The following is a 15,586-nucleotide window of genomic DNA, read 5'->3' as shown; positions in this document are numbered from 1 at the left end:
AAGGAGCTGAGCTGTGTTTTTAATGCCTTTTATTCTTAGGAACAAGGAAAAGGGAAATGGGCTTAGAGTTTATTGCAAGAATTAACAGAACAAATCTGAATAGGAGTGTTTTTTCAACTTTGTGTGATGCATCACATAAATGGAGGTTGTAATAATTTCCTCAAGCTGAAGGTTCTCAGAAAAAGTATATCGGGTAAAATTAGAATTGGTGAAGGAAGAGTTACAGATTCTTCCCAAACAGAAGTTCTTTTATGGGAAATTGTTTATGCCCTTTGCTGGTATATAATTAGAGTAGGAGGATGTGGTTTTAAAGCAATTATATTCACGTAATTTCTTGTACTTGACAGTTAGATGAAGAAGGACTGTCTGGACAAGGTTCTATCTGCATGATACTATTTGTTTAGCATTAGATGGTAGTGTGTACAGTTATATCAGTGCAAGAAAAAGTTAAAAGAACTTTAACAGTCTATGGTTCAGAGTTGAATGCTCAGAGCTATTGTCTTTTCTACCCTTTAGCTGCATGAGTTCAAATAGTCTTGAATTACAGATCATATATTCAATTTGGATGACACAGCAGCACAGAATGAACATGCTCTGGGAATAAACAACTGAAACAACTTTTTTGTTGAATTTTTGTCATATCTGTCGTGTACATTAGACTCTGTTAACATGAGACATAAGGAGTTGGAGTGAAATACTGGAATGAGTGTGGTCCAGAGACAGGGTGTGCGGTAAGCTCTGAAATGATTTTATGTGCACACCCACACAAATGTGCTGGTAAAATGGTCACAGTACTGTAGGGGAAAAAAGACTAAGTAGGGGGAAGAAAGGGTTTTCTTCATTTCTTTACCATATCTGTATTTATGAGGATTGTCACCTTAGACAGGTGATGTAGAGGCAATTATATTTTTGTCTCACAGAGGAATGAGGGGGATCTCTTTCACCGGCTGTGGCATATAATGAATGAAATCCTAGACCTGCGAAGGCAGGTCCTTGTTGGCCACCTCACCCATGATCGAATGAAGGATGTCAAGCGACACATCACTGCTCGACTGGATTGGGGCAATGAGTGAGTAAATATAACAATAAATTAAAATAATGTAATAAGATTTTAAGGCCATCGCTTGAGGCTGATTTATAGAATGCTGAAATAAGGAACAATTCTAACACGTGTTACCTTTCTTTTAATGGACTTTGATTATTTTTCTGTCCACTATGTTTTAACAGTGAAAAATAATTAATTGGTTTATTTTTTTTTTTTTTATATCAGTGTAGTTTACATAGCAGTGATACTGTCTATAAGAGAATTGCATTGGAATATCTGCAGCAGCCTTTTAAATCATTTTAAAACACACTTGGCTGTTGGCCTGTATGATGCATTTAGCAAAGTGCTGTGCCTTAACTGAAACTATATTGGCTGACATTGCTTCTTTTTTAACTTGTGTCACACAGTTTCATTCCTGCTTGGGTATCTCTGACATATGTCATGCTACTATGCTCTACATCTTCCTTTTATCTGAAGAACTAATACAAGCTAACACAAATGGTATTATCTTACTTCTTTCTCCTTTTTTTTTTTTTTTTTTTTTTTTTTAAGCAAGGAAACACCTTTTGGCATTTAGGTGCTGTTTCCAAAGTCTTTTCTTTAACCTGTATTTATACAGTTAAACCATGGAGAAATGTAATAATATTCAGTAGTAGAATATTGTTAGATTAGTAGAACTTCAGGGGATGCTATGCCTATCTGACACCTAATACTTAACATAGTGAAAAGGTTGTGACTAAATGTGAATGATTACCTGTCTGCTTAGAATTTTGTGCTAACTGACTGGAATTGTGAAGGTTTTTGAAGTGGTCAGTTCCTGCTCTCTAAAACATATTTTTGAAAAACTTTCTAATATTTCAAATTTTTCTAAATTCAGCATGACTGCCTCTGATGTGTTCTTAATATTTATTGCTTGCTGCTGTGCTGAAAATAAATTTTATTCCTGTTGATTCAAGCTCGTTTCCTTATTTCGTTCAGAGGATAGAGGCAAGCATCTTTGGTACCATCCAGTCCAAATTAAGAATAAGCTGGTGTTTTGGCATTTGATGGATTTTGTTTTTGTCTTCTTTTCCTTGGTTGTCATTCAAATTGATGGTACTAGTGCATTCATATTGTACAGTGTTCACTATAGTACAAAGGAAATATCCATTGTACATCGTCCACAATGTAAAACAGATTTAAAATTGTAGAAAAGCATATTCTATTAACGTTGCAAAGTGGAGAAAGGGGAGGAGTGAATGGTAAATACAACCAAAATACATGAAACCAAAACCAAAGTCAACTGTAGAGTACCAATTAACATGAACATTGTTTATTGAAATAAAAAATAATCAGAAGCAGAGTTAATTTGTTTCTCTTGAATGTGGAAATGACTTACTGCTATTCCATTTCTCATACAGACAGCTGGGACTTGACTTAGTTCCAAGAAAAGAATATGCTATGGTGGATCCTGAAGAGATCAGCATTACTGAGCTCTACAGGCTGGTATGTGAATGTAATACTCAGTACTTTTGCTATTAAATTAAATACTCTTGGTTTGATGGCAGCTCTCTACTTAACCAGAAGCACCTTTTCTGATCCAATAAACTCGTGCTTCATAACATAATGAGTTTTACTGTGAGGAAAGAAATATTTTTTGAATGCCTATGTCATCTCTACATCTGTATGAGATGCTTTGATTCAGTATCAAATTTGTGTGGGCACATGTGCTTATTTTACATGTTATTTGTTAAAAGTTTTGTTTCCTGATATATCATTAAAATTGAGACTCTTAACATGAATTTAATCATCAATAAAAGCTTATGAGATTGTTTTTCATTAGAGCTTTACCTGGCCCATGAGTCCGTTTAGACAAGATTTGTGGAAATATAATAATATTCTCATGGTATGAGTATTGTCACAATTAATCACAGTGGGCTCTTGGTCTTTCTAATATATTAATGTAAATAGCAGTTAAATTACATAGGAAAGCTCTCCTTCGGGTATGAAAGCCCATCTTGATTTACTAAAACCAGCACTGATATTTCTTATTCTGATTAAATCTCCAGTGCGATCTAAGAAAACTTGCCAATTCATTTATGTAGGCTTTGGCTCATATTTAAGTACTGCAGCTGTTACAGATACACATTTCAGAGCCTTATGTGCTTAAGACTTAAGCTTTCATTTAAACTAAATTGTATTTATGATAACTTTTGTATTTAAGTAGAAAAAACCCCCTGAAGTATCAGTCACATATTTTTTTTGTGGAGCTGAAATGATAATATTTTTTTTTAAACCTTTAACTACTTGTGCTGATAAGTTGTAATGTCAAGCCTAATCATAAAATCTTCATGCTAGAATCAGTATACCTTTGAGTAGTTTCAAAGTCATATGCAATATTATGGAATCCTGTTGAAGCACTAGATGAAATACAGTGCGGAACCATTAAACATAAGAAGAAACCTGCAGAGGAAAAATAACCCGGAACACCAATAATGGAACTCATGGAGTGTACTTTGAAAAATAAAAAAGGGGAAAAAAGATAACCTTGGTATTAATGCTAAGTAGCTTAGAAACAATGCAGTTTAAAATTATTTTTGGTATGATGTAAGAGAGAAATAGTACAACTTAATATTTTCCTGCTCTTAATGGGTGATTAAAATTCTGAAGGTATGAACTATGAAGTCAAATCAAAATAATTTATTAGCTTCTATTTAGCAGTTTGCCAAAGGTTGTAAAATATGGACGTGATTACTTTTTTCCATTTTAAAATACTGGTATTTAGTCTTCTGCAAAAGCATTTTTTATGTGTTTGAAAACTAGAATATCAGATCATTAACTGTTTAAACCAGCTATGAAATACTATATTGTTACAGCACAAAGCTTTAAAGTGTCTGAGAATTTTCAGAGTAGAAAAAAGGTAAACTTCTAGAGGTTACTATTTTTCTCCTAGAGATAACTATGATGCGGTGCAACACTGAGAAAGTAACTTCCTTGTGTTCTTCTTCTCAGATAAAAAAAAAAAAAAAGAAAAACCCTATTACAAATAAATACTGAATAAAAAAATAATAATTTGGATTAAGAAAGTAGCTCTATATTACATTTCTTACTTCTTTTTGTTTTGAGATTTTAATTCAAACTGGCCTCTGTGTTTGTGGTATTTTTAGATGGAACATCGTCATCGGAAAAAAGACACACCAGTACCTGCTAGCAGCCATCATCTTTTTGTTCAGATGAAGAGTTTAATGTGCTCCAATCTGGGAGAGGAACTGGAAGTAATCTTCTCGCTCTTTGACAGTAAAGAAAATCGACCTATCAGGTACCATATGGTTTTTAATCAAATACTGATTTTACATAAGTTTTACAATATATACTGTATGTTTTGACCCAGGTACCAAATTGCACATTAAGAAATAATAAGAAGATATTCTTGATTTAAGAGAATTTTTTGGTTCTTTCTGAAATTCAGTTGTTATGTGTAATAATTTTGGGTTTAAAGAAATGTATATTTTGCTGTCTTGTTTATCTATTTCAGTTTTCAGTTGGTTTTGTTTATGTAGGAATATATATACATGTATGCATACAGAATGAGTGTTAGTGCTGGGACCTAAAGGTCATTTTTCGGTATCTATTTTCCTCTCTTCTAGTCAGTGCACATTCAGAACTTTGAACTGTTACTTGCTCTGTCATATTTGTGAGATGAAGTCTCACCCAATATCACATCCACTTTGGGTTTGTTTGGCCAATTTTTTCAGCTGGGAGCTGAAGCATTCTTTTTCTGTTAGTCCTAGAGCTTAAATTCTGTGAGAGTCTTGATAACCTTTGATTTTTTAAATATTTAGTATTTATTTCTACTTTCAACAGAATATTGGCCAAGAGAGAAAACAGAAAACATGGGAGTGATCAGTAGTGAAACTGCTATGCACTTAATAAATAAGAGCACAGGAGGAGAGCACGGTTAATGCAAGAACCTAATAAGTTCTGTTTGAGGAATATGCCAGGAAGTCTGAACCATTAAGTGGTTGTGCAGGGGTGATGGGTGTGGTAGGTTGACCCTGATCTCCAGCCAACCACAACTGTTACGTCACTCCCCTCCTCAACTGGACAGGGGAGAGAAAATAGAACAAAAGGCTCATAGGTGAAGATAAGGACAGAAAGAGATCACTCACTAATTACTATCACAGGTAAAACAGACTTTACTAGGGGAAAATTAATATTACCAATCATATCAGTGGGGATAATGAGAAATAAACCCCAAACTTAAAAGATCTTTCTCCCCACCCCTCCCTTCTTTCTGTGCTCAACTTCATTCCTGATTATCTCTCCATCACCCACCCCCACAGCAGTGCAGGGGAACAGGGAATGGGGGCTGCAGTCAGTTCATCACATGTTGTCTCTGCCTCTCCTTCCTGCTCAGGGGGAGGACTCCTCACATTCCTCCCCTGCTCCAGGGTGGGGTCCCTCCCACAGGAGACAGTTCTCTATGAAATTCTCCCATGTGAGTCCTTCCCACAGGCTGTTGTCTTACATATGGCAATAGGAATCTGGGGACCCATGTGGAAGTTGGGCTGAATTTGACAAAATTCTGTCTGTGCTTTGCAGCACAGGCAAGATAACTAACCAGTGCTTTGAAGGAAGGGTATACTGAGTACATTAATTTTTACTGTTAGTGAGATCATATATACGCAGCTATTGTTACAGTGTTAGCTGCTAAATACTGGTATTTCATTCTGGCCTGTAATTTAGACAGTAGTCACCAAAATGCAGTTTACTGTCGTTTCTGAAGATTAAATGTGCATCAAGACACATCATTTGTGTTCACTCCAGTGAATGCCACAGCAGGTGATAGATTTAGGAGAGAGCTGCAGACTTTGACAGAAAACAATTTGGGGTGATATGGATTGCTGAGAAGAAGGTTAAGGCAGTAGTGGTGGTATGAAAGCAAATGGATTGGATTTCATGTTACATGAAAGCACAAATTCTAGAGCTGTTTCTCACATGCTTGCTGTGATCTGACCTTTAGTTATTGATTCCTGACTCCAGTGCCTGTTTGCAGCTGCTTACTGTGTGAACTTCCTCATCCCATTACTGGCAAACCTTGAAGAAGCGTGTTGTTACAAATCCGAACTGCCTTCTAGGGCATGGGTGGAATGACAGGATAAGCTTTGTGATGGTAGTTTGCAAATGTGCAAATCAAACAAAGATAGAACCCCACAACAAAAAACCCTTCCAAGAAACAAACAGAAACCTCTCAACATGTTGAAAAAGCTGAACCCAAGAGTAATAAATTAACTAATTTGTTACAGTAACAAATTAAATGCAAGGTATGCCTGTATCACAGAATGAACTGTGGAATTCAAAGGTGTCCACGCTGGAGATTTATATGGTCTGTGTGGTCTAGACCTGGAATTGACTTAACAAGTTTATCATGGTGTTAAACCAAAGCTAGTTGGTCTTGGTGCACAACAGTATGGTACAATGTATAATTTTTGTTAGTACATATGGATACAATCGAAATAGCAGCTTTAAAAGATTGTTGGAGGACTAGAAGCAACATTACCTGATTTTTTTTAAATGATTGGATATCTTTTTCTACAGCCTTTTGTTGGGTTTTGGTTTTGTGTTTTGTTTTTTTTTTTCGTTTGGTTGGTTGGTTGGTTGGGTTTTTTTGTTGTGGTTTTGTTTTATCAGTTTCATGCATTCCACTGTTTGAACAGAAATATTTGTTCAAGTATTGCAGTTTAGCTGAGTTGCAATTGTAGATGCTGAGTTGGGGCAAGTATCTACAAAAAGAGGTAGTAGTTGCATCTCCAGACTAGTGCTAGAAAAAACATTCTCTGGGTAGGATCCTCTGATCCAAAACGATTCAGAAGGAAACATAGTATGTTTGAGCTCACAGTTCACCTGGCTTCTTCAGGGTACTGGCCTGCAAGAAGCACAGTGTATAAAGGATATTTTGTGGCATTTTTCTTAGTGACATTTTTTTTCAATGTATTTGCATAAATCTATCTGTATATTGTTACAGAGTTTATACAGAATATGTTCATTAAATTTTGAGTATTTATACGTTAGTGATGAGAGGATGTAATTTTTACGAGCATGCAGAAAATAATTTCATTCTGGGATAGTGACTTGGCAGATTTGCAGTTTCTGATTTTTCTGATCAACTATAGTGTCAAATACTTTGAAAGGGTTTGATGTTGCTCTTCCTTTGTTTTGAAAATATCTGTTATTATTAATGTGGATAGCATGTTACCACGTGGAAAAGTCTGTGCTTTGGAAAAACAAGGAGAAAAAAAGGTATTTCATAACATAGGGAATATATGGTCTGATAGCTGAAATTTGTGTTAAAGTGCAAGAATAGGATCGTCCTTAGGCCATTGTAAAACTATAGTTTTCTCAAGAACTAATTGGACTAAGAGAACAGTCACTGAGCAATGAAAGCTAGTGAAACTTTTTGTTGTTGTTGTACAGTTACAGATTCTCTCCGAAAAAATTGTGCCGTAGCAGTTGAGACAAACCAAGTTATGAGCAGAAAACACAGTGTGTTAACAGTTCTTGCATTTGACTTAGTGGGACTAGAATTGAGTGTCTAATAAGAAAATATAACATCATTACATGCCAAGAACAGATTAAAGGAATATCGATGTATAGAGTAGAAAAAAAATTAGATACCAAATTGAAAACTATGACCATGAATGTCAGCCCAAAACTTGTCTCTAATACTTGTGACCCATATGTTTTGCCACAAGAACTAAGCTCAGTAAGTATTCTTGGCAGGACTGGATTCTAACATGATGCAATGTTAGCCACGGTTTGTCTTTGTAAAGACAACCGGAGGAGGAAAAGGAGAATAGTAGTAATTTTTGTTCTTTTTACACTTTATACAATGAAGATTGCTGTCGCTTAGGAGACAGTCCCAGATTCTCTGGAAGATAGAAAATGTAAGTTTAAACATTCAAAGGCAGAGTGAGAAATTGGTCATGGATCTTTGTTTTCTTAAAGAAAACCCCAACCTACTAATATAAATCTGTTCTTCAGCTGTACTGCACTCTTGTTCCTCTTTATTTAAAAAATAAATAAAAAAAATTCAAAGTGCTTTTTATTTAAATTTAGCATTTCCTCCTCTTCATCATCTTTTGTTTCTCTGTGTAGTTATTAGACAAGAATTAGTCCTGAAAGAAAATACAAGTATGTCTTCAGGTGGGTGGCAGGAGGAGGAGTGGACACGTCATCAGCTCTGGAATCTGTGTAGATGGAGGTATCTTTCTGCGGTGACGAGTAAGATGCCAGGATTAAGACATATGCTAATGCTTAGCGTTTCCTTTTTGTCTAATTTCAGAAGGTTTCATGGTGAATCAATGGACTTTAGGATTGGAATCCAGCTCCAAAGACATCTAAACTTAAGGTCTTTGTGTGAATTGCATCTCTAGGTTCCTGTTACTGTCTACAGACACCTAGTTATAGTCAGCAAAACCTAGAAAGCAGTTCAGCTGATGATACATCTGCATCTTTAGGGCATTTTGGATGGCTCCTTAGAATCCATAGATTGTATTGATTAAAGAGCTGCTCAGCATACCCTGAAGCAATTTTGATCTGAATCCATCCTATTTCTTTTTTGTTTCCTGTTTCACTACTTTAGATCTTAATAAAGTTTAAGGCTTCAAGTTCAGAAAGAGTTGGTACCGAAGTCATAAAGGTTATAAATTTTCAGTGTTAGTTATCTGACTTTTTGACAGTAGCCCTTAAGAGTAAAATCCATAAGAAAAAGCACTCTGAATTTGCTCTTAAAATATTTGTAAGGGTAGATGGATCAAAAGTAATAAATATATGTACAAATTTACTATTGTTGCTTCAGTATATACTGATTTTTTTTTGTTAAAATAGAATACATGGTGTGTTATCTCTTTTGTTATTGTGTTGTAGTAGGCAACGTATATGTTTAAGGAGAATTCTTCTAATTTAACATATAAATTGGTGTTCTCAATGTGTGACCTACCAGTGCATTTCTAGGATAGCACTTTTTAAAATAAGTAAGAGATGGAAATTAAAGCCATAAAAGCATTAAACGATTATTCTGGTTTTGATAATGTGTCTCAGTATTCTTTTAGTGTTTTGAATAGATCATCACTATATTCTAAATTAAATAATTTTTCATCTTTATCACACATATAAATGCTCTTAATTTTTCCAACATGTACTGAGAATTAGATAATAATATGTTTTCTGGTGAGATGCGAAAAACTGATGTTGAAATGCAGTTCACAGTGACTTTCACAGAGAAGAAATCTGATGTCAGATAGTGACAAAAACAGTGATGCTTAGGGTTCTTTTTGACCTTCAGACTTCCTAGCTAAAGATTTCTCTGGATTGGTAGCAGCTTGCACCTGACTTAGTGCGGCCAGCACCCACTTCGGCAATAGGGATGTTTTTCTATCAACTTTACTAAGCTAGAGGTAAATACTCTTTTAGGATCACTTTCCACTTTGGGGGGATAGTATGGGACTGTACTTTTCTCCAGACTTCTTTTTGCTGCTGGAAATTGCTGTTAAAAATAACTGTTTCTAAATGTGTTGGTGTCCACAATGACATCAGTTCTGTTGTACTAAGTTAGAGGTAATAATAAAATAAAGGTTTATTTCTGACTTTATTATTGTTGTTAATAAATACTGTTTTTCAGACCATTTCTATATTGATATGATTGTCTAATATGTCTCTTCACACTTTAAAAGTCTTTTTTTGAACATGAATATTCTACTTAGAGAATATTCAAGAAAACTAATAGTATTTAAGTCAAGTATTTAAATCTGAGTGATGACATGCTTGTGCACTTGGTGCATTAAGACTACAGTTGCAAGTCATTCATTTTCTGCTTAACTGGTGCATGCTAATTTCACTTGGTATGTATGCATATGTATATATCCATATTTTCTGGCTAAACTAGCTGCTAGGAATGATTTTTGCTATCACTTAAATTAACAATAAACAGCTGAAGTCAGCCCCTGATGATTCCTAGAGTTTTCCCTGGTGTGTTCTGGTATCATGTTCCCTTTGCCTCCCCCTCCTTCTGCTCTGCAGTTTTCTTTCCTAGAACAGTAATAACCCCTAAGTGGGGTGTAGAGCAGGTTGTGAATGGCACTGCTTTGACATGATACAGCCATATGACTTGTCCCAATAAAATTCTTTGTTTTATGCACTCTTATGTCTTTGAGCCTTACATTCCTCTTCTTCTCTTATTTCTGTTAAGGTCACAAGTCCTGTTTGTGTATTCCTTGGTTTTTTTGTTCTTTAGGAAAATAAAAAGCTATCTTGATGATACTTTTAATTTTTAGAACTAATTTCACTATTAGAATCCTGATGGAAATATTTTAGCACACACAATTTTAAAATGGTGTTATTACTGTAGCTGGAAAATGAAAGAGGTCCATGATCACATCTCTTGAGGCTTGTTTGTCTTTCAGTTCAGTCCTGTTTTCCTGGCTATGGCTGAGCTTTTACTGTCTACTTAGGGTTGTACAACATCCTAGTTTGTTCCTAAAGTATGTGAGCTCAGACATACCCTGTATGGATCCAGACTTTGTGTTGTTAAATGCTTTTATAAAATCTGTTCCTGGAATTTGGCATGCTGAGCAAGTGTTTGAGAAGAGCAAAATCATAAGGGCTTACCAATTTAGTATAGAGTTTTGCAAATTTGTTTTTATATTATTTTATTTAGTTGTAAGTAGATGAATAGTTTGAAAGTCTAAGACTGCCGTCTCCTTAGGCAAGTACTGCCAGCCAGTAGGAGTGGATTTGTAGGGCAGCAGTTCATGCTAGATCCAATGTTAACCTGTGTAAATGTTTTAAGGATTTTACCGTGGACTGAATGGACTGAGTTGTGTGGACTGAGTGGCAAGAGCATATGTTCTAGTTTGGTTTCATGCGGAAGAAGGTCAGTTCACTAGCTCAGACTGTTCTGGCTTGTGAATCAAAATGTGAGGATGATCAAAAGATTTTCTTCAAAAGCACCTGATTCAAACTAACCTGATGATGTAGATCAGGTAAGATAGCGTATGTAAGATGGATATTACAGAGTCATAGTTTGAAGGGGGGAAAATCCTGTAAGCATAGAGTAACTCAGCTGTACTTTACTTTGGGAGTTAACTGGTCTTTTTAGCCACTACAATCACATTACAAAAACTATTTCAGAGTTTAAACGGATTATAGACACCTGAATGCAGTTGATTTAATGTGAGATGCATTTAATGAGAAAATAGCTAAGTTTAAACTTTAGGTGAGAGATAGGCCGTTGTTACAGCTCCAAAGGCAGACTAGAAATGTGTGTTTGCAACACTTGAGCACAATGCAACAATCCTGTATTCTGATGCTCTTTATTAGCTGCTTTATAAATCAGTTGTTGTGTGTGCTCATTTATCAGATTTGTGAAGTTTTTGAGATTTTTCTGTTCCTTGGAATATAAAGATGCTTAGATTCCCAATATTTAGAGTACTGAAGTGTATGAATGTGGTGATGATTGCTGGCTTTGGGGATATTATTTTCTCTTACCAGCACACAAGTTAATGAAACAAACTTCTCTTTCTGCAGTTGTATCACACTTAAAAAGCCAGTAATAGATAGTTCAAGAGATTACACAGTTACCAGTTCTGTAGTGGCAGATTTTCAGAGAAATAAAGGTGAGATTACGTGCTTTCCCTCCACAGATACTAATATAATTTACCCAATACAGCAGTTTGTTGCAACAGTGATGACCTTAGTATAGCCAGGGGGCCCATTTACAATGGAGCTCTAAGAACACCAATCCTTTAATCAAAAATGTATTGATTTTTTTTTTTATCAGATCCTGGAAAGATCTCACTTATTAGCTTTTAATAGAATTCGTTTAACAAGTTGCAAGGGACAAAGTAACAGCTTAGCTATTTTCCAGACAGTGTACATTATTCACTGAGGCTCTGTTAACTTTATTTCTTGCTGTAAGAATACTCTGATGCTACAAAAAAAAAGAAAACAAAAAAACCTCGAAGAAAACATTTACCAGATGACTGTGTTAAAAAAATCATGTTATCCTAATGTCCTTGGAAATGCCTACCTTTCCAGTGTAGATCCTGTAAGACTACTGATATTTGTAGCACAAATCTAGAGATCTTGACCGTTTTTTTAAGAGAATTTTGAAAACACTAGCAACACTGGGTAGTGTGTTATGAAAAATGGAATGGAGGATATTAGGTTGCTACCTACATGTGTTCAATTCAGACTGCAGACTGTTCTTGGCATTGATGAGTTTGTGTAAGAATGCTGCATCATCTTCTGCTCACAGTCCCAGTTGCTTTGCTGACCTTTATATTTATGTAGACTTTGTGCATCTGTGTTATGCCAACATACTGCTATAGAAATTCTTAAATCTGCAATATAACAAACAGTTTTTATGTAGCATTGTCTTTTCTAAACCAATTTTTTAAAGTTATATTTTTTTCCATGTAACAGTGCTTATAATGGGAACATTTCAAGGCAATGCTTCAGAAAGATAGAGTGTGTTAAGATTTCCTTTCATTGATATACACTTTGTGTCTGTGTCAATATGATATGAGTATCTTATCAGAAATGATTGATGCCTCTGGCCCCTTTTGTCTGAGGAATGGAGATAAGTTGGCATGCTAATCCTCCTTTTTCTGTCACCTTGAACAACCTTGTTTGTAACTATCATATGGCTCTCAAATGAGCACAGATTCTTAAACAGCACAAAGAGGAATAGGCTGTTTATCCAAGGCCAATGAAAGCCAACTGCATTTTCTTTTCTGTGAGCTTTTAGTTATATCCTTAATGATTGTGTAAACTCAAGACCGTATCAAGGAATAAAAATATTACCCTTCCTTTGCTGTACTCTCAGTCTTACCTGTTTAGTGATGTACACATCCTCAATCTTCTAATGCATTTCTTCTTTCAGTTTTGCTGTTAATTTAATTCAGTTAAATCTTTTACCCAAAGCTGAAATCCACATTTTGTTCATCAAAATATTTACTACCCAGTGTTCTAATTTTTAAATATTTGAAAAAAACATGCTGGTTTTGTCCCTTTAAGGAACAAGTACTCCCTGTCATGGTTTGAGATAGCCCAAAAATCAAATTCCCTAGTTCCATCCCCCCTCCCACATCTCAGCCTCATGTGAGATGGGCTTTTCCAGACAAAACACACCAGACTCAAAGTGGGGGAAAGGGAATATATTACAATGACTGTACAAATAAATACCATATCACATTATACACACGATCACAAACTATCTCTACCATGACATATAGTATTTACAATGGATCAGATCTCTTCTCCCCTCCAAATAAAAGTCCAGGAGGGAAAGAAGGACAGATCTCTTCCAGTCTTTATGCAGCAGCATCTTCTAAGGCAGCAGGTTCTGTCTGTCTTCTCCACATGCAGCAGCTGATAGCTGGCTTTCTGCCAGCACTCAACGAGGGAGATATCCAACTTCCCTCGGCCCCATCGCCTCAACCGAGGGGTCTTCCGTGGGCTTCGTAACCCCAGACAAGGTCGTATCACCACGTCATATCACGAAGACACAGGGGGGTCTTCGTGACGGTCTGGTATCTTCAGGAGACTCAGCTCCTTGCTTGCAGGGCCTCTGTGCCCTGTCTCTCAGGCTGCCACCGTGGCAGCAGTGCAAGGGGGGGGAGCCAAGGTCAACTCCCCCCGCATTCCATCTGGCCGTCCTGGTCCAGCTCCGGGACGCCCTGAGCTTCTCAGCTCCTCTCTCTCTCGTGCTGCATACTCCAAGGCTCCTCTAAAATAGGAGTCCATGTCCCTCTTCTCCAAGAGGGTCTCCAAGGGAGTTTTGGGGGATCTGGTATCAGTCTTACCCCAAACTCTGTCTCTCAGGCTGCTGGCTCTTTTTCCAGGAGTCCTTTCTCTGCGGTGCTGCATGTTGCTGTTGCTTCTGCTGCTCCTTCAGTTCAGGTCTTATCTCTTGGCTCTCTGCCACCGTTTCTCTGATCAGTCCCGGCTGCTGCTGTGTGCCCATGGAGAAAAAAAAAACATCTCCTGGCATAACTACAGGCACCTAGCCCAGCTTTATGCTGTTCCAGGTCCCTGCAGCCCCCCAGCCGGGGCTGGGAGGGGGCCAGAGGCCCCAAGGGGCACAGAGCCCCTTCCTCGTGGCTCACAACATGGCCACCTCTCCTACAACAACCAAAAACTACAACTCTTCTCTTCCGGTCTGGTTGTGATATGTTTACATTTCTGCAGGAGCGCCCATTGGGCAGAACTTCAAAACTTCAGGGGTTTCCACCCCTTGGGGTCTACCACTTTCCTTAGCCTCTGGGGGAAAACAAGGTCCAAACCACGACACTCCCTTATTCTACAACAATCTTAAAGGATTTTGGTATAGTAAGTGAATGTTTAAATACATGTTTTTGCAACCTCCATCAGCATCTTTAAACCTGAGACCTGCTCTGTTCTATCACAGCTCAAAAAACCTGTCTTTTAGTCATCCCTCTGATGAAAGTTTACCCAAGTGACTATTACTGTTAACAGCAGCAAGGAAGGGCTTGGATGTCTCTTGAATCAAGCTGATAATACATTTCCTCTATACAGAAGTTTCACTGCTGACAATACAAGATGTCTTTCTACAAAGATATCCTTATGGCCTCTCTTGAGTAAGATCTCAAAGGTTCAATATTATTTTAAATATGTGAGTGGGTTACACTTGAGTTTTAGTATCTGGTTTACTTAGGATCAATACTCCAGACATTAGCACTCTAAAAGCAGGAGGCTCGAATAGTTAAATTCTTTGTTGCTTCCAAGTCATGCTGATCACTAGACCCCAAAGGAGATGGAGAATATTTGTGAAGCTGTAGGGTGTATACTCAGTGCAAGGCTACAGAAGTTATTAAAAAGGTACAGGAGAAGAACCCTGGCCATCTGGCTCATGAAGAATAAGTCACATGTTGCTGTTCATTAATTATAGTCATTTGAAACTTCAGGGCAAGTAAACAAGTGGTAAAATTTTGCATCATGGCAGTTACTAACTTGCAGAGGTGGAAAATGGAAAAGAATGTTGTTAAGAACCATATTTCCATAAACACCCAAATGACCCAGCTGTATATCTGTGCTGCCTTTATGTGGTACTTACACATAACCACAAAATCATGGAATGGTTGAGGCTGAAAGGGAAGCCCAGAAGTCATCTGGTCTGACCTGTCTAGAGCTGGTTGCCTGCAATCATGTCCAGATCGCTTTTAAGTTTCTGTGGTACTTTGGTCTGGGCCTTCCTTGGTGACCAGTTTGTAACCAAGGAAGGGCTCAGATTTACCCAGTATTCCCTACAATTTTTACGTAAGCCAGGCTATAAGAAGAACGGAGGAAAGGCCTTCGCTCTCTTTCCTTCTGGCAGCTTGGAGGTGCAGGTTCCCTGCTGTTGAGTCTGTCGTGTTGGGGAGCAAGGCCTGGTAAGACACTCTCAGTTAAAAATTTGTTTCCTGATGCTTAGGGGGAACCTTCTGTGCTTCAGGTTATGTCCTTGCCTCACCAGGCACCACTGAAAAGTGCCTGACTGTCCTC

The 15,586-nt window shown here is 37.1% G+C and overlaps 1 protein-coding gene across 6 annotated transcripts in view; it reads left to right on the top strand.

Annotated features, from left to right (window-relative positions):
* DOCK4 (dedicator of cytokinesis 4) overlaps positions 1-15,586 on the top strand; it is a 247,191-nt gene that overhangs the window by 102,449 nt on the left and 129,156 nt on the right. For all 6 annotated transcript variants that reach the window (XM_064655979.1, XM_064655978.1, XM_064655976.1 and 3 more), the window contains exons 6-8: positions 921-1,069; positions 2,446-2,530; positions 4,192-4,343. In XM_064655979.1, the coding sequence (XP_064512049.1) occupies positions 921-1,069; positions 2,446-2,530; positions 4,192-4,343 (386 nt within the window). The remainder of the gene's footprint in view (positions 1-920; positions 1,070-2,445; positions 2,531-4,191; positions 4,344-15,586) is intronic.

Source organism: Pseudopipra pipra, chromosome 5 (genome assembly GCF_036250125.1).
Source record: "Pseudopipra pipra isolate bDixPip1 chromosome 5, bDixPip1.hap1, whole genome shotgun sequence".
NCBI classification, from domain to species: domain Eukaryota; kingdom Metazoa; phylum Chordata; class Aves; order Passeriformes; family Pipridae; genus Pseudopipra; species Pseudopipra pipra.
Note: the sequence above shows the minus strand (reverse complement) of the source record. Positions and strands in the feature narration are given on the sequence as shown.